Below are 24,928 nucleotides of genomic sequence, written 5' to 3'. Positions count from 1 at the left end.
GCGTCGTCCTCAATTTAAGTAGAACCCTTTGCGTAAGCCTCCAGGTTACTGCCCCGTACGTGAGTACTGGTAAGACACAGCTGTTACACACTTTTCTCTTGAGGGATAATGGCAACCTGCTGTTTATGAGCTGAGAATGCCTGCCAAGCGCATCGCAGCCCATTCTTATTTTTCTGATTATTTCAGTCTCATGAGATGGATCCGCAGTCACTGCCTGTCCTAAGTAGATGTATTCCCTTACCACTTCCCGTGAGTGGCTACCTATTGTAAACTGCTGTTTTCTTCCGAGACTGTTAAACATTACTTTAGTTTTCTGCAGATTAATTTTTAGACCCACCCTTCTGCTTTGCCTCTCCAGGACGGTGAGCATGCATTGCAGTTGGTCCCCTGAGTTACTAAGCCAATATCATCATAAGACAATATCATCAGCGAATCGCAAGTTCATTCTCCATTAACTTTTATCCCCAATTCTTCCCAATCCAGGTCTCTGAATACCTGCAGATACCTTTTGCAGTTACAGCTAGGTAAATTTGCATTGGGGTGACTCCAATTCAAGTTCGGTAAAGCGCAATGGGCACTAGTGCCAGTGGTCGTTCAATGTGTGGTTCGGAATTTACGCCGGTGCTATAATCGGTCCCATCTTCTTCGATCACACACCGAAAAGTGGACAGCGTTAACGTGGAGGATATCCTTGAAGGAGTGGTGGTTTAGTCAACCGCCGAAGTTGATTAGTGGCTACGGTGTTGGGCTGCTAAGCACGAGGTCGCGAGATCGATTCCCAGTCACGGCGGCCGTGTTTAGATGGGAGCGACATGCGAAAACACGTGTACTTAGATTCAGGTGCACGTTAAAGAACCCCAGGCGGCCCAAATTTCCGGAGTCCCCCACTACGGAGTGCCTCATAACCAGCTCGTGGTTTTGACAGGTAAAATACCATAATTTATTACGTAGTTAATTTATTAGTGTCACGTCCTTCACTTCTCTGGTATCAGCAAGACGGGGCGCTGACACACAGTTGCAGCAGCCGAGCACGAAACTGACTGGATGCGACTTTCATGCGCAATAGATTGAGAGGCACGGGCTTTAAATTGACCGGCTAGATCACTTGACCTCGCTCCACTCGATTTATTTTTTCGGGGTTATGTAAACGATCGTGTTTACTTGATCGAGACGGACGTCAGATGAGCTCAAGGCAAGGATAACGGATGTCTGCCTTAGAATTCCAGCGTCGGTCATCAAGAAAGCCACAGAAGATGTAATAAAGCGGATTCAGGACTGCGTAGCTGTAGAAGGAGACCTATCCGAACACGTCCTCTATAGAGGCAGCAGCTGGTAACCAAAGGCACTTGCGAATTCATAGATAAAAAGGCACACTGAAATCTGATGGTTTTACATGCATAAGCATTTCTATCTTTAGGCAACGGAAAAACCGTCCCTCCGATCGTCCCGTAAGACAAATTCTTTGAACATGGCGCCCGCAGCAGCGAGCGAATTCACCTGCGTGCTGCCTCTCGCTTCAACGCCAACGAAACTGCGCGAACACAGCGCTCAGGGCGCTCTCAATACATGCCGCTTTCTGCCGCTTTCGCAGATCGCTTTCAAGATACGGGCCGTGCCACTGCGCCAGTCTTAGCCGTCTACGTAATGCGGTTGATCACAGTTCATAATGGTTCAGTGTAACAAGAAAGGGTACTCTACCTCAGAGGCTGAGTACGCTTGTCGACTAGGACACACGTCGTCACCAACAATAGGGGAATTAGTGGCAATTCTCCTAGCCATTCATTTTATCAAAATATATGGGACACCAACAGAGTGGGTAATTTGCACCGGCTCCTTATCGGCTTTAGCATGTCTAGGAAATATTGATGACAGCCAACCACACGCACGGATAACATACGCAGTACTGAAGAGTTTAACTCAGGCTAGCGAAAGGAAACATGAAGTGATATTACGGTGGGTCCCGGGCCATGCCGCTATAGCACGCAACGAACTAGCGGACTCATTGGCAAAATCGGCCCATAAAGATGGAGAAACTCAAGTCATCCCTTTATGACCAATGGACACAAAACGGATATTGAGAGTACTAAAGGCTTGTGTATGTCAACATGGTTTAAGTAAACCACTAAAGAATCAATCCTTTTCGAAGTGGACCCTCAACTCAAATACCAGCTGGATGTAAAACTTTCTAAAAGCACCGAGACACTAATTCATCGACTGCGCCTTGGGACAACATACAGCAAACATTTCCTATATCGCATCAAACGGGCTGCTTCCCCAGCTTGCTCATGTGGCCACCACGATGAGGATGCTCGCCATCTACTCCTCGAATGCCTTATATACGAGATCCAAATACGGCAGCTAGAACAAAAGCTACACTCCATCGATGCTCACCAGCCTTTCTCCATCGCAAAATTGCTGGGCCCATGGCCATCGAAAACAGCACGCCGAAAAAACATTGAACGCACTTGAACATTTTTCTGCAGAAACAGGCATCCTTAACAAATACTAGGTATTGCACTGAATAATCATACGATGTACTATAACGTTCTATTATTTGTAATTATTACTGCTTGTATATTACGCGTTATACATTTTTTTGTGCGTGAATTATTTTAACACTGTAATTCTTCATCTGTTTATATGCTCATTGAAGTCTACATCATGGCCGTTTGTGCGCGTTTGTGCCTTTGTCTACGAACTCATTGTGGTGCAACTTGCATTTGACTTTTACACTGTCATGTTCATGGGCGTATAGGACTGTGCTGTGGGTTTCTGACCGCATGAAGTAATTTCTTTTCATTTTCCTACATATTTTTATATAGTTTTTTCCGCTATGAGAAAAGAAGTAGCCGTCACCATTTTAAGGTGACCACGTCTCTTTGTTTTACTTTCATTTCAGTAAAAAAGACAAAGGTTGCATATATTTCCTTGATTTGCTACATCTCCCTGGCGCCTTCTTCCTACGTCCAGTGAACATTTCTTCTACTCGCCTTTTCTACGTCGTCTCGTGCAGGTCTCACTTAACAGATCAGTTTTGCAACCACGCTTCTCCGCGCGTGTTTTTTTTTACCATGTTTCCTTCCGTGGAAAAGGGCTACCAACCTCCGGATAGGCGGGGCATGCCATCCATCTTCTGACGCCGGATTGAGGGAAGGCGACGGGACTAGGCCGAAGGAGGTGTTAAAAAGAGGAGACGGATGCTTGGAAAAGAGACCGGCTGCTAGAACTTGAATGTGAACCTATTATCTTTTGTATTTATGCATTATTCTTGCACATAATGCAATATTAACGTCTCTGTTTAAAATGACCTGGTTGTCTGATCCAGCCCCATGTTCCCACACTGCGAATGCACTTCCACGGTGAAACCACTTCCCACAACTTCGGACCCCCGGTCGCAACAAGTCTTAGGCTTCACGGCGGCGGCGACGCTAGATGGCGCCGCGTGTTTGCTTAAGGAAGCGCGAAAGAAATGTCCCGCTTCAGTACACACCTCTTACACATTTCGACGTAGTCAATAGGTTGTGTTCTTATATTGGTTGAATGCTAAAGCATCACCGTTGACAGTAATCGTGGAATGGGTTCTGCCGCATGTTTTATAACCTTAGAGTACCCCACACAACTAGTGAGGTTTCCACTTTTCGTTGACCGCTGCCGAATGGTCTCAGAGGCATGTCTAACTGACAAAGATAGGCCGAGCAACTGAATAAGATTTACAGAACAAACCTGTCATAACCGCCCCGGAAGCAACGTAAATCTGTGAATAACCTACGTGGCCTGAAAGTGCATAGCGTTAAAATAGAATACATTCTCAGCTCTTCATTTCCGTATACTGACAACTGGACGCCTCAACTCGTTTCAGTTTAGTTACAGCCTTTAATAACCAGCGTCACACAACATACCTTCGGTAAGCACTTCACAAAGCAAATTGCGCCGACAAAACCTTGATTTCAGTTCAGTCCTCGTAGGGTTCAGTCCTCGTGCTACTGCCGGACGTTATCAATCAACAAATTCCAAGACTGCGTGTTTTACCACCTACTACTGGCGAGAAAAGCAAGTTGTCATGGGTTAAAATCAAGCCAAATGCTGTATAAGTATTATGCAGTGCGCAATTGTTACATGCGTGTTGCACCGCAGCAAATATTCCTAAGGTCTCTTAGCTGTTCTATCCCATTTTTCACGTTTATGCCTTGATTATCCATCTGAACTGCCCGTTCATCGTTGAAACCACGCATGAAAGGTTTACAGCGCACTGGACCGAGCTCCTTGAGTCCGCACTCTAAACGCTGCCTTTAAAGAATATCTTTTTGAGCCACATTTTATAAGTCGTTACACATGAAAACCACTGGAAAAGTTTTTTGAAAGCACCACCATCCCAGGTGCAGTAGTATACAAAAGTAGAGCGAGTAAGACCGTGGGACGCACGTGTGCGCCAGCCGGCATCTAGCAGACACTGGCCCTGACGCCATGCGACCGGCGCTCGCAGCGCCCCTATAGGCCGGGGCTAATGAGTATGTTTGTAGATCTCCGCAGGTGTAATGCGCAAGATGTTGATGCAGCTCCCACTGAAGGCAAGTTGCCTATCCCGTCACTTTCATTTCTCTTTTCTTTATTATTTTGACACATTTGTCGATGAAATGAACAGTTCACTTTCCTTATCAAATTATATTATAGAGCTTCACGTGCCAAAACCACTTTCTGATTATGAGGCACGCCGTAGTGGGGGACTCCGGATTAATCTTTACCACCTGGGGTTCTTTAACGTGCACCTAATTCTAAGTGCACCGGTGTTCGCAGACAATTCCTCGCAAGACTATATTGAAGAACATCGTCTTCCTAGTCTCCTGATTATGTCAGATGATAGAGTGGCCGCCCAAGACAGGCGTCGGTTCCCAGTTCGGTTCTGTGGACCTTGCCATTACAGTCTTTCCACATTTCCTCTGCTTGTATCCTTTTCTAACTTGAGAAAACCAAAATAAGATAACTATTTGGCGTTGCTTTCGATATCTAAATGTCATGTATTGGAGTCACGATTATAATTGCTATTATTATTTTTCGGATATATTAAATATTTAACTATCCAAACATGACTACATAAGTTTCGTTCAACAAAACATCCGACATTTCCACTATATAAGCTGAACGCGAAGCATTTATCAGATGATTGGGATGAATAAGTTGTCCATCTTGAAGCTATACAAATAAAGCAATAAAGGAAGTAGAAACGGCTTAAATTAAGCGCTATAAGTAGTGGATACAAAGTTCAGGAAACTCGTGGACTGCAAAAGGATGGCTAATAATGGAAAAAGCGACATGTCTAAAGCAGCGCAACTCTCTATGCAGATACGTAACACGAGTGATAGTAATCACATTACTCTAATCTGCTGTTTCTGCTTTTAGTATAAAGAGCTTCACGACCTGCTCATAAATCGGTTCTGAAAACGCGGCACTGAACTTAATGGATCGCTGTATTTGGCCCGGCCCAAAACATGCATAGTCTCCAAAGAAAATACAAAAAGTACATTATTCTCACTTCAGCTGACTCTAATGAGATCTTCCACAACTGTACTAATAATTGCTCTAACTCCAAGAAAGTCAAAAAGAACCCCAAATGAAATTACAACCCTCTATTCTAATGGTTGCAGAACATAGGTTATAATATAGCCTGCTTTACTTGACATCTCCGCGCTTCATAAGCAATTAGTTGAGCACGTATAAATGTCCATTTCAAAACCTAGTAAATAGTCTAATTTATCCACACATGGTGCCCATATCAAGCTTGTACGTTCTTAATAGGTATACTGTAAGAGTACTTGCAATTATAATAGGCATAATCAAGTGGTGACACACGTACTGATCTCAAGCTTTCCACATTTACTATTATAGAGCTTGGCTGGCATTTAGGCAAGAATGAGAAATTTTAAGAGTGATGGTAAAACAACTTAGCAAGAAAGGTAATTTGGGAAACTTGCGTCTCACATTTATGTTAGGACTAGATGCCAGGCAACTTGCACATTTCGTGTAATGTGCCACGAGTATTTGAGCTCTCTGCAAATTCTTTATTGTGGACAATGCTGGAGCGTTCGAATGGAACAAGTTTATCATCACGCCAAAAAATATAACGCTAGCGCTTTCGCATGATGTCATTACAATAGCAATTATACAGCCACTCGAGGTGCATTAGCACCATCGCTGTCGTGCGGTCATGGCATCAACGGCGTATGAGCGTCCCATGTGTGGTGCGCTGATTCGTGGTGCGTGGTTCGCCAGTTGGTACATGACCAACTAAGACGAAAATCAGCCGAACAACGCTCAGAAAAGAACAAGCATATAGCATTGCGCATTTTAGCAGTTCACCCCACCCCCCCACACACACAAACACACACACATATATATATATATATATATATATATATATATATATATATATATATATATATATATATATATATATATATATATATATATGACGTGAGCAGTAGGTTGCGGACCGTGACAAACATGGTCGCCTGAACACTCCTTTATTTTTCGTCTACCTCCTTTCTCTTCCAGTGCACCGTACCGTCCTTGTGTGATTAGTCACACGCTCCCCTCTCGCCCCCGAGAGAATGCGAGCAACACGCAACATACCAGGAAACTAAGAGACGGTGATAAACGAAAAATGAAGATGCGCAGTGAGTCCAATGTCCTACGACAGTTCTGTAACTTCATAGGCTTCATGGAAAAGTGCAGCTGTCCGACCACGTCTACCATAGCTCTGGTGGGCGAGGCTGACTGTAACTTCCAGGGTGACATATGAGCGCCCCGCACATTAATAAAGCTGGTGACACAACGTGTACCATTGTGGCAAATGAAATAAATAAAAAAATGAATGAGGCAGACGCGCCACGTAGCATCGGTAGATAAGCTTATGCTTGACGTCTTTAGGGACTGAATGGTACATGGTGTGGCCTATACTTGTTTCACGTCTGTTATTTGTCATGTTCTTTTGACTTTGGTCCACTTGTCGCAGATGGTAGACATGTGCTACTGCTCGCTTGAATGGTTGTTGCACTACCTTGCTCGAAAATAATCCGTATCCCTTGCATCGTATTGTTTGGTGTCGCCGTAGAAGTCCTTGGCGTCAGCCCAGTCTTGATCGTGGCCAAAGCCGTCCTTGGCAACGGTTCTTGCAGGGAAAATGGCCTATTAGTTGTGTTCGCCTTGGGTTGAGTGGAGTTGCGCATTGCCGTCCTTTTTTCGTCGTAACTGTGCTTTCGGCAACGCTCTTTGTCGTCGTTTGTGGCGAAGTCGTCGTCGAGGTAGTCGATGTTGATCTTGGAGTGACTGATTTAGAGCATTTTCATGTTGCTGCGATCGCTGATGCTGTAGCACTGATTCAGGAATAAGCCTGTTATCTGTTTGGCATATTGTGTCGACAGCGGCGGGCAACTGACACACTGCTTGCTTTCCTGTGGCTTGTTTGATGGTAAAAGCATTGTGCCAGGCTTCACAGAACTATCTCCTGAGGCTATTGCAACGACATGACGAATGGTGCTTCGGTAATTCCGCGGTGCGTGACCTTGCTTTGCGTGAGCGACGTTTCTGCAGAGGCAGCGGCTCGTTCGGGTGTCGCTCATGGAAGAACGTTTTGTGTGTTGCAAAGTCGTGTGGGCTCCTGATGTACGTGGTTCATACGTTACTGCTGAAATTGCATTGCCTTCCGTGTAAAAGGAGCACGCGTCGGTGGTTTCCCACTGACCTGTTGTCGAATAACAAGTAGAATGCGCTGCATCTGAATAAATAATAGTTGCGCCTGGCATGCGACGTTGTCTTAGAACCGTGTAAGTGTCACGTGACGTGAAACCCGGTGGTGGCCAACGCGCACAAGACAACGTTGTGAACGCGTCAGATGGCTCAGGAACATAATTCCTGCAGCGTGTCGAGGAAGTAGATGGTGAAGAAGGCTATCCTGCAATCATCATCATGCTAGACATGTATATGGGCGTGGTCGTCTCGGGAGGATCATGACATGGGAAACTCATCGATGGTCTCCTCATACGAGACATTGTCTGGCACTGATGCTGATTGCTAAGTGCAGATTGCGGGTGACTGCGGCGACACAGTTGAAATGTCTCTAGCTGTTGGATAATGGACGAGTCTACAACGTATAAGTGAAATCAACTGATCATCTTTTCCTTGATTTTTCCCCACGATTCATTGTTTTTAAAGATATGTGTGAGGTAGAGCCGAAAAGTCTCACCGGTGACGTAGTCATTGAAGTAGGTTACCATATCCCGTTCCAACCATGATGCAGCGGATGCGTGGAGCTCAAAGAGGGGGCGCGAATCTTTCACTGGCCCATAGTCCGCTGATCCGGTGTACTTGGGTATGTCCATGACTTGTGAAGATGCGGTCATGATGCTGGTCGGTGTCGGTGGTGGATCTGTGCGCTCTGGTTCACGCCGTTGTGTTGAGCACTTGCATGATGATTTGAGGCTGATGAGGTGACTGTCAGGTCGTCATCCTGTCGTCCCTGCCTCATTCATTTGCGACCACAGCACATGCTGTGGCACTAGCCGTATTCATGTGCGATCCATATGTCACGCTGGACGCTACAGCCAGCCTCGCCCACCAGAGCTATGGTAGAGGTTCTCGGACAGCTGCACTTTTCTATGAAGCCGATGAGGTTACAGAAATACCTTGGGACATTGAACTAACTGCGCGTCTTTATTTTTTTTTTACCGCAACCTCTTAGTTCCCTCGTATGTTGCGTATTGCTCGTACTATCTCGGGGGGAGGGCGAGGCGTGTGACGAATCACACAAGGGCGGTGCGGTGCAATAGTGGAGAAAGAGGTAGACGAATAGTGTGACGCGACAAAAGAGGTTGCGGACGGATACAAACATGGTCGCCCGAACACTGCCTTCATTCTTCGTCTTCCTCTCTTTTCGGACAGCGCCCTTCTGTCCTCCGTTACACATTCTCCCTCCACCCCAAAAGAGCGCGCGCAGCAAGCAACACAAGAAGGAGCAGTGGTAGTTTACAAAACAACAAAATATCCAAAGGTGCAGTTGGCCCCAGGCCCCCATTTAGATATGTATACTGATTAAAGTTAAGAAGTACAGCAGTCCGGTGACGTGCAGCATAACTCTGGGAGACGGGTCTGACTGTTGCGATCCGGACGACGTCTACATGCGACGTAACTCGCGGGCACTGATTGTCGTACTCGTTCAGCTCTTGACACTAAGTACAATTCAGGCGCTTTGAAGCAGCAGGAGCGGTGGTTGCTCTTGAAGGTGGCGCGGGCAAAAGGATGCATCTTGAGAGTTTTCTTTAAGATATTGCGCGCACCACATGAGATGTACCGATGGCACGTGAATCGTCTCGTTTCTGATGGTTGGCTAGCGAGTTCACGTGTTCCTTGTCGCATCCGTGTTTTTGGCGATTCTCTTCATCGTCGCCTGCACTGAAGTTGCCGTCGTGGAAAGTTAAGCTGCTGATGTAGTTTATGTTGACATTTCTGATGTTGCTGCGAGAGCTTCTGACGCAGCATTTCCATCAGAATATGTGTTTGACTTGTTTCGCAATTTGACTTTGTGATGTGAGGGTAGCTGGTGGTACACTGCGCGCTTTTGGGAGGCTTGTTTGGTGGCGAAAGTATTGTACGAGGCTTCAGAGAAGACTCTTGTGAGTCTGCTACAGCGACATGTCGAAAGGGTGCTACTGTCATCTGGCAGGATGCGACACTTAGGACTTGCGACGTGGAAAGTGGTTTGATCTCCAAATGCACGTGGCTCATCCGTAGCCCCTGAAAGCGCATTGTCTTCTTTGTGAAAAGAGCGCATGCTGTTCGTGGTTTCCTTCTGTTGTCTTCGCAGAAAGGCAGTCTGCTTCATATCAGCGCTGGAAGTAATAGCTGCGTTCTTTCATTGACTGGCGTGAATGGCACCGTAATCTATTGATGTGGCTTGGAATCCTGGATTTTGGATCACTAGATAATGCCGTAGCGGATGTAGCTTCATCATGTGCTTCCAGTGATGGCTCTGTCTCAGCAAAGTTCGAATTTCATGCGAGGGCACAGTAATAGGCTTCATAGAAGGATTGCGGGACTTGAATGTAGGCGGCGGCCCGCACGTACAAGAGGTACTGAATGCATTCGATGCTTAGGCGATGACAGCTGTCTGATGGCATGATTAAAACGCGCAGAACGGCAATTTCTGCATGGTGAAGAAGTTTGGTAGAAACTTTGCTATTTCTCTCTCTATCATATATATATATATATATATATATATATATAGTCATATAGTGAGAAGCCAACAAACACTGACACCAAGTACAACAAAGGGGAAATTGCATGTGCTTAATAAATGAAATAAAGTAATGATAAATTAATGGAAATTAAAGTGGATGAAAAAACAACTTGCCGCAGGCGGGAACCGAACCCACAACCGTTCGAGACCCTCGTTAACGAGGGTCTCGAATCCGGCAACATTGATGCCTTCAGGTAGCATATGTGGGTTTATTGACCAGTTGCCTTCACCCGAAAAGATCACGTTCTCGTGACGCCTGCGGCAAAAAAGACGTTCCACGTCCGCCGCCAAGGTCTGTGAGTGGGGGCGCTGGCTAACACTCCCAGGGTTCTACTAGTACACATAAATACCCAGGAAAGTGGATGGGGAAACGCCGCCGCGGTAGCTCAATTGGTAGAGCATCGCACGCGACATGCGAAGGTTGTGGGTTCGGTTCCCACCTGCGGCAAGTTGTTTTTTCATCCACTTTAATTTCCATTAATTTATCATTACTTTATTTCATTTATTAAGCACATGCAATTTCCCCTATGTTGTACTTGGTGTCAGTGTTTGTTGGCTTCTCCTTATATGACTAATAATTATCGGGTCCCTCGGTTAACCCCTTTCTTCTCGTTTATATATATATATATATATATATATATATATATATATATATATATATATATATATATATATATATATATATATATATATATATATATATATATATATATATATTGTCATGCTGTAGTGACGGTGAAGTATAAGGTGGTGGCACCACTGCGAGTCACGAAACACTCTTTATTGGGGCGAACTTGTGCCCACAACACAACTGACACATCTATCACAGCGATAGCGGCGAGTACAAGCGCCGATGGTCGAAATGTGACCTGCGGGTCAAGCGCGTCGGCTTCTATACACGATTCATTGAAGGTTCCAGCGTAATCGCTGGCGCCCGCGTCCCTTCCAGAAAGTACTGCAGAATTCGTGTCGCGCATGCAATCCGATTACGCAAGATTCGGCGAGAACATAGACAACAGATAGAATAAGAACATTCGAATCGCGTCTCGCGCTGAGCGATGACGATAGGATTTTAGCGAGTGAAACGCGGTCCCCGTGAAAAGGATAAGCAAGTACACGTGTCAATACTGTAGCGGTCACGTGTATACGTTTGCTTTACTCCACGTCAGCTTTCCTTATGTCAGATAGAAACATACTGTATATCTCCATTGAAAAAGAACCAACCATCTCAGCGCACCGTTCTCTGCATAAGCAATGTGGGCGAGCTACGTTGGCAGGCTGTCGAGATCCTTCCTGTTTTCTTAAGCAAGATAAAGGACGGGGATGTGCGGCAATAAATTAAATTTCGTGCTTACCGTACATGAGCATCTCCTGCTGGGCGCGCTCTGTCTGGAACGATGGCGACTCGGCAGAGACCTCACAACGATACTTGCCCTCTGAATTGAGATCGGTGTCGTTTAGGTAGAGGTCGCTGATATTGGAGCGAGAGACCTGCGAGTGAAAAACGAACGAAAAAAAAAAACGATAGGGCTAGGTAAGGAAGACAAAAAAAAGAAACCATTGGAAAACGACAAGCGTTTCTCCTACATCTTCATGGCATTCCAAAACATTTCTAGGCGCTTGAGCGCGTGCAACTACGCGGCTTCCCGCTCTTCCTCACCGAAATTTTGCAGTAATGTGGACACTGCAGCTGACCTCACCTACTTACTGACTGAGTCGGCAGATTTGCCCGTACTTCGAAACAATTCCTTCACGGGAGCCGCGCTGCTATCTATTAGCGACCAAGCACTCGGTGTACATACAGCACGTGCTCCGCGAACAATGTCGTTACTCGACCGTTTCAGTTTAGCGTCCGTAGCTGCTGCGTACGCAATACGTAAGGCGACTGCACACGCAAGTAATCCTTAGACGTACTCTAGATGGGCGTTCAGTAAGGCGTCCCGATGTTAACAAGTGTAAACAAATGCTTTTCTTCACTCAGGGTAGGTCTGAGCTCTATCCCAAGCAGCGTTACAGAGCCTTCGAAAAAGGAGTCACTATCAGCTCACCCAATTTGACGTTTTGCTTTATTTACTTTGGTTCATGCCAAGTCACTGTTAATATGTTTACCCCGTTTCGTGCAGTCTAAATCACAGCCGTTCTTTTTCTTTACGCTGTTTTATTTACCGTAGTGCAAATTATGCTCTGAATATGTGCGGCTTTGGTGGTAAAGAAAAATCAGCACGCTCGCTCGTATCTTGCAGGGAGGGGGAGCGATGAAGGTCCATGATCTGCTAGTGAGCAACAAGGAGCCTCATAGTTGTACTGGGCACTCAGGCGAGCACGTCCTGTTGGAGGTCATACTGCTATTCCTACTCCTGCTCTGTTCTGGGTCTGTTGGGCAAAGTATGCGCGCCAATACCACAAGGATTGAACCAAGTCGCTCCGCGTCGACACCACCAGAACACCGGCGCGAAGATTTTGCGCAGGCGTTTCGACTTCTCGCCTGTTACACATCGCCAGTCGAAGTCAGAAGAAACGCTGAATGTTGGTCATTTTTCACAGTGTCTCAGGCACACCGCGAAGCATGGGAAATGAAATGTACTTTTCCGGTATACGTGGCGCGGTCACCCGATAGAACGTAGAAAGCATGCTAAGTGTAGCGAGTCACAGCGAGTCAACGCTTATCCCGGGCGCTGCTATCCCGTTCACGGCAATGTGACGCCACTGCCAGGGACCTTGGAACGTATTTGCGGCCTGAACACCGTAGGAACAACGCCAGAAATAATTACGCAGGATGATGCTTTCCTCTGCTGAAGATGAGCGCGCTAGCTTTAGTAAACGAGCATTGGTGGAAAACAGAAGTGTGTCGATAGCCGTAAGAAATCATACTTTCGTTTATCAAGCTCATGTTAATGTAGTTCATGCTTCCTGAACAGCTAAATTATTTCTGCACATAATAGTAGCTACGTTCTCTGATGGTTCGCTGTCCTGTTCAAACGTTTTCGTTATACAGAAGTCAAGCCAACTTCTTTTCGGCAAGCCAAATTTTAGTGCGAGAAATGACGTTTCTATTAAATTGGAATTGGAAACCTGAGCGAGGGGGAGCTCGAACGCGTGATCAGGACTTACGTCCACAAGAACAAGCGCAACGGACGCAGCCACAGAGTGCGGGGCGCCGCGGTCCTTCTGCACTGCCGCGTATATAGCGCCGCCTGCAGGCGCTTAGTTTCCCCAGGCAGTGACACGCACAGAACAAACCTGCCAAATATACAAAATATTGACATCAAGCAGTGCGTTTAGTACACTAAATAGCAGCCGACTTACGTACGATAATCAGTGATCTCGTAGAAATCCAGCCCTATACTTCAGTTTCATGCGTCGAGAAATACCGCTTTTCGCGAATTTATGGGCGAATTCAAGAATTATAATTCCTGCATAAACCACAAACAACATCTTCGATTCTATTACTATAAATCGTGGTCTTACCCGCTGTGGTGGAGTAGTGGTTAAGTCGTTGCACTACTAAGCCAGAGGGCGCGGGATCGAATCCCAGCAGCGGCGGCCTCATTTCGATGGAATGCAAAAAAGTCAGTGTAGCGTGCATTTGGTGCACGTTAACGAAATCCGGGTGGTCAAAATTAATCGGAAGTCTCTCACTACGGTGTGCCTCATAATCATAACGTGCTTCTGGCACGTAAAGCCTCAGAACTTAATTTTTAGATGCTGGTCTTTCCATTTCCACAAAAATCTTGCACCACACTCGGGGTGGTTGCCGGAGTCCTTAACGAAATATGTCTATTAGCTGGTGCCATCACCATTTTCACCGGCTTAAGACAGACCCGCTCCGTCATCGCCTTACTGCGAAGTACACCGTAAACGGCCTCACGGTCACTTTGCATGTACAATATGAAGGCGTAAACCAAGACTGTGCTCACGTCGATGTGTATGCCGGGCATGTTGTAGACCTTCACCCGAGGCGTCTCGCTGGGCAGGTACCGATAGATCTCGACATTGTTCTTGTACCACTTGATGGAGTAGAGCTGGTCGCGCTCCAGGTCGTAGCTGCAGTTCAGCCACACGGGTTCTCCTCTACGAGCCACGGACGGAACGTCCAGTCGCAGGAGGCGCAGACCGCTGCCCACTGCGTCGGTGAAATGCAAAACAATTGGCAGAGCTGCTATCTCGTGAAAGAGGGCGCAGCATTCACTACGTAAAAACGCCTGTCACGCCAGCAAGAAAATATAGCATGGTAGCAAAACTTCCCGGTCATGTAACGTTCGGCTGTCGACAAGACGTGGTTTTGGCGTCATGCACCAATATCTACGGCTAATGAGTGCAACTGGCAAATGCTAAGCACGAAGAAGTACAAAAGGCCATACTAAAGAAGGCTGCCATTAGGTTTCCGGTAAAGTACACAGTAAACAGAAATAATCCCACATGGGAGTAAATGCCTCATCGCATAGCGCATTCTCGTATGAGAATTCACTATGCTCCACTCACATGGAGTTTTAGTTCATTCCATACATCACAGGAGTTTGTACGGTGTTCAAATATAGTACGTACTACTTCATTTCTCGCAGGAGTTTCTAAGGTCTTCCAATATTACTTCATTGCCAGAAGGGGTATTTAGGTATCGTGATTCGAGTGCATATTCATTTCTTGAAGGAGTTTCAAGTGTTCAGGTTGCAGTGAATATTACTTGCATACTTAGAAGGGATCTTGTGGTTTCATATGAAGCAAACATTACTTCATCTATAGAAAGGGTTCCTGAGGTGCTACAAGTGGAGTAAGTACTGCTCCATTTCAGAAGAGAGTTTCTCCAGGTCATCATCATCATCATCATCAGCCTGGTTACGCTCACTGCAGGGCAAAGGCCTCTCCCATACTTCTCCAACAACCCCGGTCATGTACTAATTGTGGCCATGCCGCCCCTGCAAACTTCTTAATCTCATCCGCCCACCTAACTTTCTGCCGCCCCCTGCTACCCTTCCCTTCCCTTGGGATCCACTCTGTAACCCTTAATGACCATCGGTTATCTTCCCTCCTCATTACATGTCCTGCCCATGCCCATTTCTTTTTCTTGATTTCAACTAAGATGTCATTAACTCGCGTTTGTTCCCTCACCCAATCTGCTCTTTTCTTATCCCTTAACGTTACACCTATCATTCTTCTTTCCATAGCTCGTTGCGTCGTCCTCAATTTGAGTAGAACGCTTTTCGTAAGCCTCCAGGTTTCTGCCCCGTAGGTGAGTACTGGTAAGACACAGCTATTATATACTTTTCTCTTGAGGGATAATGGCAACCTGCTGTTCATGATCTGGGAATGCCTGCCAAACGCACCCCAGCCCATTCTTATTCTTCTGATTATTTCCGTCTCATGATCCCGATCCGCCGTCATTACCTGCCCTAAGTAGATGTATTCCCTTACGGCTTCCAGTGCCTCGCTGCCTATTGCAAATTGCTGCTCTCTTCCGAGACTGTTAAGTATTATTTTAGTTTTCTGCAGATTAATTTTTAGACCCACTCTTCTGCTTTGCCTCTCCAGGTCAGTAAGCATGCATTGCAATTGGTCCCCTGAGTTACTAAGCAAGGTAATATCATCAGCGAATCGCAAGTTGCTAAGGTATTCTCCATCAACTTTTATCCCCAATTCTTCCCACTCCAGGCTTCTGAATACCTCTTGTAAGCATGCTGTGAATAGCATTGGAGAGATCGTATCTCCCTGCCTGACGCCTTTCTTTATTGGGATTTTGTTGCTTTCTTTGTGGAGGTACTGCTACATTATTTGTAATTTTGTTCCTGCAATTAAATGACGACACAACTTCGGCGCCGCGGCTTTACGAAACTTATTATAGACCCATGAAGTACTGCAGGTGGTATATTTGTGCTTTTAACTACTTTTACCGTAAGTTACGTTGTTTCCCACTTTTGCCGTAATGTTTGCTAAGGTTATGAATTTATTTGCAGTACTGCAGTGGAGATTAAGATAGAATTTTAGTATAGCACCAGTATTTATCTACCAATCGACTTATCCACCGTTTCTCGCCTAGACGACTGTGTTCAGTAACAGAAATAGAAATGCGAACTCAGCACAAACAAAAAGCCCACCCTTGCGATTTCAAGTTCGCGACAGCATGTGACAGTGATGAGGTTCAAGTTCGCACGACGATTTTTTAATTGATACCGTTAGGGAATGAATTCCTTGGCAGGAGTGGATTCCAGCTTATGTATTTCTCGTTAGCAGTTAAACGTGGGTTATGATTTAATGAAGAAAATAAATTTGACGGTTGATGGGACGGCTGTATGAAGTGCATTTTATTATCTGCAGGCATTACGACATCACACAGGAGTCAAAGGATACAGGAGAACACAGCACTCGACCAAAATTACGCATAATGAGGGCACGTTATTAAAGTGATACATATCATTTAGCAGTAGCATAAATTATATACCATACATCAACAAGGGCGAAAGTCTAACATATTGCCCATCCAATAAATAAACACGCATGAAAACAACACAATGCAGATTTACTGATGAAAGGAAGCGCAGACTACGCTGAATGACAGAACGATACTACAGCCTACTATAACAACGTTTTAATTATTCGAGTACCATATAATGTATCGCTCTCCCTAACATGGGGGAAGCAGATTGCAAAGAAGGAATGATTACTAATTAGGATAGTTTTTCTTTAAAAGAAAACACGCCGGCATGGCAGCCGACCCACAAACTTTTGCACATGGTTTTTAATCAATATGTCGCGTTGTGAGAAGTCGGTAGATCTTCCCGTATTTCAAACGTGGATGGAGCTGGAGTCTTCCTAAATCATTGACGATAGAAGTCCCGTAACTGCAGAAAATGAACACGCTCAAACGACCCGTACAGAAGTTTGACTGCCTAAACGACGCTCAAGTTACGCATCGCGCCCATTTATCCTAGCTCATTTAGGGGGCCTCAACGGTTTCCTCCTGGCCTGGAAAGGGAGAAATGCAAGCAGCATGGAGACAATGGACACGCCGCATTCCGGTGAAGTAAGTGTCGACAATATTACGGAGGACGCTTAAGCTTCGCCTTTAAGAATGGAACGCGTTATCATTCAAAAATCCCTGATTGCTTCTCACGCTTCCGGCATCTGCAGCCTACGTAAGCGTAATGTTTTCCTGAAACTCTCGCGGTGAACGCTATGCACGAAGGCTATACGCGCAAGCGTAACTGGCGAGCTCTTCAAGTCGGCGGTGTCTGTGTGAGGCCGCGAAGCGAGCGAACGAAGAAGGCGCCTGGAGGCGTTTTCAGAACTGCTAGTAGGTGCGGCGGGGCGTGGCACTTTTGACGGAGCTCGACGTTTCTGCGCAGGCGCGAGTAAGAGTGACCGCGAGAGAGAAAATCTGGGGGCTTTTGCTCCTTGACTCGGCCTAGGCACTACTTAACGTGCGTTGTATTCACTTGTCCCCTAGACGTGCCGGCATTGCGGAGTGCGGTCGAGTTGGTTTATACGCTCCGCCGCTGGCTGCCCGCGCGGTGAGGCAATGGGCGCGGACGCCGCTTGGTGATCGCTGTGTCTGAAGAGACAATTTTCTGACTGGTGTTGTATAAGTCGCGGGTCGCTTTTTTCGTCGCGGCGATAGATCGGATTTTTTACAAGCACTGCTCCAGGAGGGCACATGTAACCGGCAAACGGAGGCCTCAGGAGAGCACCTGAGGTTATATTAAAGCAGGCGGCGCAGGATCTCCGGGGCACCCAAACGGTAGCGGGGGGATCAAAGCTGGAAGCAGGGCGGCCCGTGGGTTGGAGCCGCAGAGGCCGAAGCATGCCAAGGGAGTATAAGATCGGCTGCAGCAACTTGTACTCCCCTGGCACGCGCAGGCCTCTGCGAGCCTCAACCCACGGACCAGTCCGACTTCTAGCTTCGACGTCACCGTTGCCGCTTTGGTGTCCTGGAGGTGCCGCCAATAATGCGAAATAATGACACGTTTTCATTGGTAAAGACATCACCCAATAAATATAATTGCCTCGAACCACCAACCTGCGGTGGTAAGTTCAGCACTACCGCGCCCCGCGACTTCTGCCGGCACGCCTAGGGACAAGCGCATACAACGCGCGCCAAGAAACTCCTCCCAAGTACCTAGGCAGAGTTGTATTTTCAAGGAGCGAAACTTCCCACATTTCCTCTCTCGCACCCGCACATACTCGCGCATGCGCGCAAACGTCCGTCGTCTCCGCAAGTGCCGCGCCCCGCTGTACCTACAAGCAGTTGGAAATACGCAGCCTGGAGGGGTAGAGAATCGCTAGCCGGGGAAAGTACTAAGGAGCGCGCTCAGCGGCGCGGCAAAGTACCGCCACCTAGAGGAATATGTAGGTAACGTTGAGCGAAGTAGGGATGGAGAAAGATAGGCGGATGCGCACTGGGTTGACCACTCGCAGTTGCTGCAAGTGTCCGTTGAGGTGCATACGTACTGGGTTTGCCTCGTGGTAACATCGTGCTAGCGCGCCGTACGCTGTGTGTTAGAATCAAAGCGTGCGACGGTGAGCCAACGATGACGGCTCAAGCTCGCGTGAGGGGAGGAAGCGCGCCGTATTTCGTCGCGCGCATGGCACCATGGCACCTTGCGAGGGGGGGGGGGGGGGGGCGTTCTACATCCGCGCGCATTCGCGCGGGCTTTATGGTGAAAGAGATCTGCTTTGGGGCACAGTCTAGGTGGGTCGACGGCTCGTAGCTTTCTGTGCGCTTTGTTCCCACCATTCACTTTCCGTTGAAGCGATAGACAGCACTAAGGTCACTTCACTCGCTGTTGCTGCCGCGATTCCTCAGGCTAGCGTTTTGACACCGAGTTTACGCGGTCCTCAAGTGTGAAACCTTCATACGCTTGCCTGTGCGCGCTGACACCATGCTAAGTAATTTAGATAGTAAGATAGATAGTTAAGTAGATTGTTTACAATGGGGCATTCCACTGTGGCGGCTGCTGCGTATGGCTAGACCGCGCGAGCTCTCTCTTGAATACGATCTCCGATGCGGTCAGTGTAGGCGTCAAGGCGCACTGAGGGCCGATAGTGTCATGTGTGCTATAGCACACACACACTTGCTTGTCACCCGCGTTCACGAAGTGAAACGTCACTGTACCTTTTTTTGGCGGTGTTGCAAGAAACCGGTCGGGCTGCGCCGCTCCTACTAAGACAGACCCCAAACGGCAGCTGGAAAACCATATCGCGCTAAAACGGGTGTACGTTTTGGTTTCCGTGTAACAGAATTATGTTTCCTCGTATATATTCAAATCACAGTCCGACGCTATCAGGGCCGCTATTTTGTAGCGATGCCTTATGCCTTATTCCATGCTATTCTTATCATCCACCACACACGGCCGCCTGATCCCGTTGATAATGTGGGCAGGCCGTCGCTCTGACCACTGGCCAAGCGCGAAAAGCCTGAAAAAGCATAGAATCAGAAAAGGCATCGCTACAAAATACCGGCCCTGGTCTGTAAGTTGTGTTTAGGTCGTACTTTACCAATTTTCTGACACATTTTATATTCAGATATTCAATTAGTTCAGTAACGCCTCTGCGCCACGCAGATGGTCTGTGCGGGTGGGGATGCATGGTTCGAGAAGACAATTGGCGACCAGAGACGCCGGCGCTGACACGGGATTTTCTGTAACAAGAGGCATTTAATGCTGTCGCGTTAAGATCCACCAAACGCGTGTGGGAGTGACGAGAGATGACGATTGTTCTCCCCTCCACAACTTGCTGACAATCCCCGTGTCTGGTGACCCCAATGAATCAGTCGCGCGTTTGTGCCAACCTGAGCGCTTACCAATATCAAAGCCCCACAAGCAAGTATATGCAAGCGCTGCTGCAACAAAACTATAGATGTACATGGACGTACACATGAAGGCTTTCATGCGCAAGCTTCAATGAAAACAATCCCCATCGAAGCACTCCGTATACAGATGGTTAACCTGCGAAGCTGAAACGTGCGGCCCCGGCCAGCGTTTATCACTGGGTTAATCCCCACGGTTCCTTAAATGACGGCTTGGTAGGCTGCCGGTGCGCAGTTGCTGCTTGCGCTCGGCTGCGCGAGTCTGTTCTTGTGCCAGGGCTGCAGCCTCGGCATGGCGTAGACAAGCTGGTTTCCGGGTCGGCGGCCGGCACTGCTGATCGAAAACTGCCTGCTCCTCAGGAGTACGTATCACGCGTGACCTACCCATTTAGGAGCCGGAGAAAAACTGCTGCTTGCGCTGGGCTGCCACAAAGAGCAAATACGTCACTACTGGCGCAGCCAATTGCGCGCCTCTCTTATTTCGCGCATGCGCATGGGGTAGCGCCGGAGGAGCTTTCGGCGTACAGGCGCCAGACCTACGGACGAATCGGCTAGCCATATAGAGCTTCGCTATAAGAACACAAACGTACAGTGCTCACGCAATGAAATGGGGCACGGAGCATTTAGTAGAATCATACATATGTGCAAAGTACGCGAGAGCACCATGTCATGTCACTAGGGAATATGGTTACCAAAGGTGACGAGGACTCCGATGTAAGTGTACGCGCCAGAATTACGTCGATGTGACACTAACTGCAGCCGGTTGAACCCAAAAGTATGCGCATTACTTAGCCCTAAATTTACGTATTTCATTCCGTGAGCACTGTACATACACATAGAGTAAAACGCGCGCGCTCCCGCACGCCCACGTATTCTCATGGTATTCTCAACGTGAATCGAGTTGATAAGGAAAGCGATAGCGCCACATTATAGACAGCGCCTCTGCTCCGTGTATCATGTAACGTGACGGCCGAAACGTTCAGGCTCACCTGGTTCCCGCAGCGTCGTCCACTATTCGTGAACAATATTATACTTGCACGCTGGGACCGAGGCGTCCAAAAGAGCACAGGTAAATGCCAGAACTCCGCGTGCAGATAACACTAGCTACAGTCATCGCGCATGCAAAAAGAAAAACGGAAAGGAATCGGAAACAGGAAGCTAGCTAGCGAAAACAACAAATATCACGCAGAAACTCATCCGGTAGTGTCTAGGCATGGTGTAAGCATTGTGCCATTTGCTCATCTCCTTGCAGCCCGGTGTCATTATCGGTGTTATGAAACTTGATCCGGCCAGTACAAACGACAGCGCTGCGGCGACACGAATTGGTGCCGACGGCGGCGCAAAGTGCATTACCAACGCAAGCAAAGTACTGCAGGTTACGCCGTCAGGTAGGCTGATGACCTTCCGATCACTATAAGCCGTTATCGTTGCTTAGCGCCCTATCCATCCCCGTCGCACCTTTATGAACCGTGAGCAAACGTACTCCGCCGGTGACTGCGTGCGCCCCTGCCGCGTGGACTGCATCTTGAAGGTGACCTGTGAAAGTGACAGAACGCGGCGTGTGCTGAGAGCTCCATGAGCGCTGTGCTCCATGGCGTTGAAACGAGAGACAGCACGAAGGTGAATTAACTCGCTGCTGCGGGCGCTATGTTGAAAGCGGTTGCTTTACGGGGCGGACGGACGGAGCGACGGACGGTTTTCTCGTTGGGTAAGCATAGAAACGCTTATGGATTTCGAATTGTTTCACCGCGTTTAACCTGAGGTGACTAATGCTAGGTTGGTTCCGCTGGACGAGGGTCGTCGCGCGCGCATAAATGACACTGCTGCTGCCCGGCCAAGAGGGCTTAAAGGGGCCCTGAACCACTTCTTATCGGAGTGGAGAAAGGCATGTGAAGTGAAAATAGGATGTTTCAGAAATACTTTGCCGCAAAAGTACTTCAATGCGTTCAGCAGTAGCACTGTTCTTGGCAATCAAACACGGTCTCCGCTGTGCTCCCGTTCCTTCTTCAATGTCTTGCACTGAGAAGGCTACGGCGCGGTGAGGCGTGGCCACAACGCTCCGCCTTCTAAATGTCACCGTGGGGCGCAGTCAAAATTTCATTTTAGATGTTAATGTAGATGCCGCAACTTCAGCCTTTGGTGCCAACGATGCGCTAAACATAAACCAAGCGCGATTATCGCCAGCGAGCCGCAGTGCACTTAGCCGGTGGACTCGTGGCGGCACTCCGCGGCGGCTGCAGTATCGACGCCACGTAGCCGACCGCAGCTTGATGTCGGCTATTGGCCAATAGCAGCCGTCTAAGGTAACGACGAAATAAAGCGTACGATGACGAAATCGTGCGTCCAGATGAGAGTTAGGACAGGACCTTCGGTTGAAAAAAAGAGAGCTTGAGATAAAGGTGACTTCGCGATCCGCTTGCGAGCTCCACGCACCGCGTACGACAGCAAAACTTGGCATTCACCGCAGCGTATGCTACCCGCGGACTACGTCATTTCACCAAGCCCGAGGAGTGGTTCAGGGCCCGTTTAATTAATTAAACAACTTCGCAAATATTATATTTAGGTGAAAAGTGTCAATGACGAAATTGTAGAGAAATATGAAAAACTCCCGGTACAGCTTTCTGTTGCTCGATACGTGCTACATAAAAGTGTTTTTCCGAGCGTGAAAGAAGCCCGCGAATACAAGCAAATTACCTCAAGTGGCCAGTAGCGCGGCAATATCGCCTGTATACGCGGGCTCCTTTATTCCGTGAAATCGACGTTTGGCTATCAAGTCATTTCGAGAGCAGAATGGCAGCTTCTTCAAGCACACATAGAAGACTGGAGGCGCACCGTAAAGAACATTTTGGGACTCAGGTATGCCTCGCTACAAGGCAGCTGGTATACGTGAGCGCGCGTAAGTGTGCGTGCACTGTACTGGTATCCGCCCTGTGATGCCCCGCCCCCTTCCGCTGAAGGGAGACTTCATGCCCTGGAGGTGTCCACGGATGTTGGGTCTCGAGTCACGTCCTCATGCCATCGTCACCGAGGCGGTCTCCATCGTGTGCTGAGCAAGACATCCAGCAATCTGGGCTGCGACGTCAAAGACGTGTGGGAACGAGTGCTGATTATCCAGAGCAGTATCCATAGTTGTATCCCAGGAAAAACAGCAGAGCCGTAAAGAACCCCACTGCGCCTAGCTTATGCGACTGCCGCACTAGCTTCTATTTTACTCCATTTACGTATGAGATTTCCCGCGAGGAAAAAAAAAATCTCCGTTCAAGGCCGATTTTAGCGCACCTATATGTATACGAGTGTTGGGAATGAATTCACGTTTATATATTGAATACGTTCCCGCTGGCGAAATAACATTTGGTGCCGAGGAGTTTAAAAACGTTGTGCGTCGTATATCGTATACCTATGCCGGCTACAAGCTGTGCTTACCGTGCGCAGAGGAAATACGTTTTCTATCCATTTCATGGCTCCAGGTTTTCACACTAATAAACTTCCATTCGTAAATGGACTGTTAAGAACGGCCAGCTGCAGTGCAAGTTTTGCCGTCCAGTTGCGACAGTGGCAGCAACTTTCCTGGATCGCCGCCGCCAACATCTACCCACGGCGTGACTAAGTCGACTTTGTGTCGGGAACAATACGCGCGTCCTCCCCTCTCCGTCGCCTCAGCTAGAATGCGTTTGACGAAGCAGGCTTTGTGCTGAAACCGCCACCGTGACGCTCTAGCCTCGTCACCATTGTGACTGAATGAGTTCGGCGGGCCAACTATTGTTACCGAACTACCCAACGCGGACCTGATCTGCTATGAGTGGGGGAGTTACCGCGGGAACGCCGTCGGACACCCCTTCCCTCGCGTCGACCAAGACGCAAGACAAAGGCTACCCGGGCCCACTGCGCGGGTCGGCTCCGAGTTGTACGAAGCCCCTCTGACGTCGGCTCCGGACCGTGCACCTATGTGTGTGTGTGCGTGTGTGTGTGTAAACCATCCGGCGGAGAGACGACGTGTTTGCGATGACTGGACGAACGTTTCCGCCACCTTGGAATGGGGGACGACCGAGTGTTTATAAACGACTGCTGTACAGATGCTCGAGACACTTTCTTAAGCAGTCATGTTAGACTGAGACAGTCTCTCAAGCAGTCGTGTTAGACTAACGGACTTTCTCTCGCAGTCATGCTAGGCTGATGAACTGCATGTAAATACTGTAAATAAACCCATATTGTCGAGGTTGTAGAAGAACACAGCGTGTGTCTGCCCATGGCAAAAGTCCAAATCAGTGGACCATTCGGAGAGCTAGAGACTGAAGCTGCAGTTTCCAAATTTTTGTCACTGCAGTACCCTTACATCTTTTCGAATCATTCGAATCAGTTACTGCGTGACAAAGGGCTTAAACTGGGAGAGGGCATAGTACAGGCATTGACCCGCGGCCATGCTCGTAAAATCGCGTCGCTTTCGGCTGAAAATGCACAAGCTGCTCCAGCAGAAGCAGAAAAGGGGATAACTTCAATAGCCGAATCCGAGCTAGGCCGAGGGACAAAAAAACAGTTGAGCAGAGCCTGCCCGCTCACCAGCTCAATGAGAGCGTTGCATTAGAGTGTCCAAGTTCAAGCCTGCAGGAAGAGCAAGCTGACGCAATCGCGAGCGAGACAGGGTCGTTATTATCACCGGCCTCAAAGAACTTTGATCAGCTCTTACGTGTGGACAGCGAGTCACTGGCAGCGGAGCAAAAGAATGATGGCAGCTTAGCTAAATTACACCACACAGCTAAAGAAGGCATTGCTAGGCGCAACATGACGATACGCGAGAGAGGAGGATTGTTGTATCGGCACTACTGAGATCGAAAGGGTAGGATTTT

General features: G+C 47.9%; 1 protein-coding gene across 6 annotated transcripts in view; it reads right to left on the bottom strand.

The window, feature by feature from the left end:
* The window catches only part of LOC135908638 (uncharacterized), a 639,285-nt gene that overhangs the window by 182,453 nt on the left and 431,904 nt on the right, over positions 1 to 24,928 (bottom strand). For all 6 annotated transcript variants that reach the window (XM_065440488.1, XM_065440486.1, XM_070537867.1 and 3 more), the window contains 2 exons: positions 14,206 to 14,411; positions 11,644 to 11,779 (listed from right to left, as the gene is read on the bottom strand). In XM_065440488.1, the coding sequence (XP_065296560.1) occupies positions 11,644 to 11,779; positions 14,206 to 14,411 (342 nt within the window). The remainder of the gene's footprint in view (positions 1 to 11,643; positions 11,780 to 14,205; positions 14,412 to 24,928) is intronic.

This window comes from Dermacentor albipictus, chromosome 4 (assembly GCF_038994185.2).
Source record: "Dermacentor albipictus isolate Rhodes 1998 colony chromosome 4, USDA_Dalb.pri_finalv2, whole genome shotgun sequence".
In the NCBI taxonomy this organism is placed as follows: Eukaryota; Metazoa; Arthropoda; class Arachnida; order Ixodida; family Ixodidae; genus Dermacentor; species Dermacentor albipictus.
This window is presented reverse-complemented; position numbering and strand designations above follow the sequence as displayed.